We start from the raw sequence: 3,746 nt of genomic DNA, 5'->3' as shown, positions 1-3,746 counted from the left end.
CCGGCCGATCGGTCCTCTGGTACTCGTTTAGGTTGGCCCTGCGCTCCTCGTAGGTGACCCTGAAAAGCTGCAGGATCTCCAGGCTCGTCTGCACCTTGGCCAGGCTCTCGGCGATGTCGGCCTTCATGATCTCTTCGGGGCTCAGAAAGGCTTGGGCCTGGAGATAAGAGGAAGCGGCTGGGTAAGAACATGAGGCGCAGCGGTTGCGCAGGCGGCCAAACCGCCCGCCGGGCGAGCGGAGGGATGGCTAGTTTTTTTGTGACCTGTTTGATGAGGAGGTTGCAGGTCTCCTGCAGCAGGACGATTAAGCGCGGCGGGGTGTTGTAGAACCTGGAGTTGGCCCAGACCAGACACACCGTGTGCATCAGAGGCCCGATCTGAACCTTCACGTCGGGGAAGTCGGCGTTCTCCATCTCCTCAAACAGACGCTGCAGCGGCTTTAAGTGGGTGCAGATGTCCCGGGCCTCCTCCAACGCTGGCGGGCGAGAGATGTGAATAAGGGTCACGACAGCCGGCAAACCACCCCCCCCGTGCGCCCCACACACCCACTGAATGCCAATTCTGCAAGGCTGTCGTTCCGAGGTTATCTTATTTGTTCTATCCTTAAATATTCCTTGCGAGCCTTCACCTGCGAGGACGCCCTGCAGCATGTTTTTGAACGCCGGGTAGTAGCTGCTCTCTACCGCCTCCATCAAGGTGGCCATGTGTTTCACTTTGGACTTCATGAGCTGCAAGTGGATGCACTCCAGGTCGGCGTACCTGAAAGAGAATGTTTTTGTCGCGTTCATAAAACTCTCGCCGGGGACATTCCGACACATTCTGACGGCTTCATGAAGCGTAAAATGGGCATTCCACAAACACTCTCGGCTTTGAGGAATGTTTTTTTACTGCGGCGGGCAGCACAAAATGTTTCTCCACTTAGTGAAATGGGCTTTGGATAAAAAGGGTCCACCCAGTGTTACATTAATTTGAAGTTATATCATTACAAACTGTAAAGAGAACCAATAAAGATAAAGAGCATTTATATTTGAATACTCTTGCACTGACTGGATGATTTTTGAAAGAGTCGTTTTTGAGTGTTTTATCGTTTTTCCTTTCCCTCAAACGTTCTAATTTTACGATTAAAAAAACGATAACATTAACTCAGGGGGAACGCCGGGTGATCTCATTTAACCCGACCCCGTGAGCGAAGGGGAAGGCGCCGCGGCGTCCGGGTGCCGTAAGCCGTCCCTCACCTGTTCTTCCAGAAGAGCAGCTCAGTTTGAGGCGTCGGATTGTTGCCGTCCAGCAGGGCTTCGGACGAGTCCTTCATCAGGACGGACTGGACCTGGTGGCTCCACTCTATCACCACCGACTCGATGGAGTGGATGATGCTCTTGTCCACCATATCCCCTCTGCAAGGAAACCGATGTGGGCGTTTTATTTTGGGTTGAGAAACGAGGCGAGGCAAGCAATTCAAGGGGCTTTACATCGGGCATAAAATACATTATATTAGGGGAAAGAAGAATATCCAAACCTAAAAACAGATTCAAAAACATAATGAAATTACAGAGGTTGAATTGCAATTAAAAACAAACCCCGCTTAAAACGATTTAAACCATATCCCTGGTGCACCCATTTCAGCGGGACGTGTGAATGACTTGTACCACATTTGACCACATTTTTAGGACGGTTGTGGCATCCAAAAACAAGGACGTTCCTGGCTACTTGGACTACAGCTGCGTGTCGGTGCCGTACTTCACCGACAGAAGCCATGCCGAGCTGTGGTGGTCAACTTCTAGTGTGGTATTGCCCATTGTCATTGCCCAATTCCAACTGATTGTATTCCGAGTCTTCCTCAAAGTCCATGCGTGGTGGTGCCCTGGACAGCGTCTGCGTGTCCATTCGGGAACACGTCACCGGTCCACCTACCTCTTCTCTCTCTCCAGCGCCTCCTGCTCCACCTTCTCCACCCTGGTCGGGAGGGGAAGCAGAGTCTTGCCTTTGACCTGGCCCGACACCACAAACACATTGTTCTTGAGCGAGTGGACGTGGCGCCGGATGTCCTTGGACACCACCTGCGGCCAGGCCCCGTGGTTCATGCTGTTGGACAGCAGGGGGACCACTACCTGGAAGTGTGGGCGGGGGGAGAGGGAAGGGTGGGGTCATTAAGGGTTATGTCCTGAAGGTGGAGGAATCTCAGCTCCACCGCGTTGCTGTGCAGTGATTTAATAGTAATAGATTTAATAACCCTATTATCATCTTTCAGTGGTGTCATACCGTCATGAAACAAAGTCATTACATCCTGATTGACGATTCTGTTCTCCAAATGAATGGCGTAAAGGGGATTAATTCAATCAATCAACATCTACCACAGTTGTATTTTTTTTTATTAAGTAGATATTGAGTGGTTGAGTGGTGGGCAATAAGTACTTTGTTTATTCCAATTTCTACTCTACTATATATCAAAGCAAATATCTATACCTTTTACTCTTCTACATTTCTGAGTTAATTTTTTTGGTGCTTCTTTTTTTTATTATCATTTTTTTAATCAGGATTTATATTTATATATATATATAAACTGGAACTGGGACTGGGAGTGGAACTATAAAACTGCTGATTTACAGCAGAATTGCTCATCCATATCCTTGTAAATTACTATGGCACCACCTACACTATTCTTAATTGTACTTTAAATACTAAATATAATAATAATAACACTGAATATAATACTAATAATGCTAATACTACCACTACTACTACTACTACTACTAATAATAATAATAATAATCATCATCATCATCATAATAATAATAATATCCCTATCCTACTGCACGGTTTAAGGGTTTAAAGAGTTTGGTGTCACTGGTTTATGCACAAATCATTTTATTGCCTTTTAATAGCATTTCATTACGGACAATCCCTGCTGCGGGTGTATTCTGCTCCATCGCCCCCGGCCTCATCCTGTGTGCTCCGCTCCTCTCACCTCTTCCACGAACGCGGAGAACTGTTCCAGCGGAGCGTAGGACAGGTCCCCGCACACCAGGGCGCTCTTCATGGTGTCCGCGGTCAGAGGCGCTCTGGCCTGCTTGGCGAAGCACACCGCTTTGTTTTTGGAGGTGGCGGGGAAGTGGGTGATGGGCGTCAGGTCCCCGCCGTCGCCCAGTAGCACCACCAGGGTCACGTTGTCCGACTTGTCCATGAAATCCACGATCACCTGCTTGTGCGGCTCGGCCGCGACGCACTTCTGCCATTTGTCCGGGTGGAGTTTGAGCGTCTTCAGGATGTATTCCTCTAGGATCGCTAGTCTCTTGTCCGGCGCGCCGGGATTCTCCATGCTGCTCCGCGGGGTCCCGGGTCGGACTGGGGCCGCGGGTCGCGGCCGGCGGTTACTGCTACCTCCATAGCAACGCGGTGTTTGCGTTAATGAGCCCGTCGCTATGGCAGCGGACGCTGACCCGTGCCATTCTTTAAAGCGCCACAAACTTTCATTCCATCACATGATGTCTTTGCGTATTGTTCTCCCTGCAAGCCAAAATGAATTCACGAGTTGGATATATTGTGCCAAATGTGGTACTTTCTTTAGCTGGCACGATATAAGAAACATCCATTTGTTCTATAATACGCTGTTGGTGCTGGTGGGGAGGCCCGCCTGGACAAGGAAGATCCGTCTGCTGTGATGTCATTATGGTAACATGTTATGTGTCTATGATGCAAGGTGTTTATCATGTTATGTTGCCTCCCATGTTATGCGTGCATGTTTGCGT

At 49.1% G+C, this 3,746-nt stretch overlaps 1 protein-coding gene across 1 annotated transcript in view; it reads right to left on the bottom strand.

The window, feature by feature from the left end:
* Positions 1 to 3,316, bottom strand: part of dnah9 (dynein, axonemal, heavy chain 9) — a gene marked incomplete at both ends in the record, with an annotated part of 94,962 nt that extends 91,646 nt beyond the window's left edge. The window contains 6 exons of the mRNA XM_080020903.1: positions 1 to 157; positions 264 to 475; positions 629 to 759; positions 1,236 to 1,394; positions 1,912 to 2,108; positions 2,966 to 3,316. The exon at positions 1 to 157 is cut by the window's left edge and continues 77 nt beyond it. Of these exons, the coding sequence (XP_079877029.1) occupies positions 1 to 157; positions 264 to 475; positions 629 to 759; positions 1,236 to 1,394; positions 1,912 to 2,108; positions 2,966 to 3,316 (1,207 nt within the window). The remainder of the gene's footprint in view (positions 158 to 263; positions 476 to 628; positions 760 to 1,235; positions 1,395 to 1,911; positions 2,109 to 2,965) is intronic.
* Positions 3,317 to 3,746: the final 430 nt, after the last annotated feature.

Source organism: Zeus faber (genome assembly GCF_960531495.2).
Source record: "Zeus faber genome assembly, chromosome: 20".
NCBI lineage: Eukaryota > Metazoa > Chordata > Actinopteri > Zeiformes > Zeidae > Zeus > Zeus faber.
The sequence above is the reverse complement of the archived record's forward strand: the minus strand, read 5'-3'. Positions and strand labels throughout refer to the sequence as shown.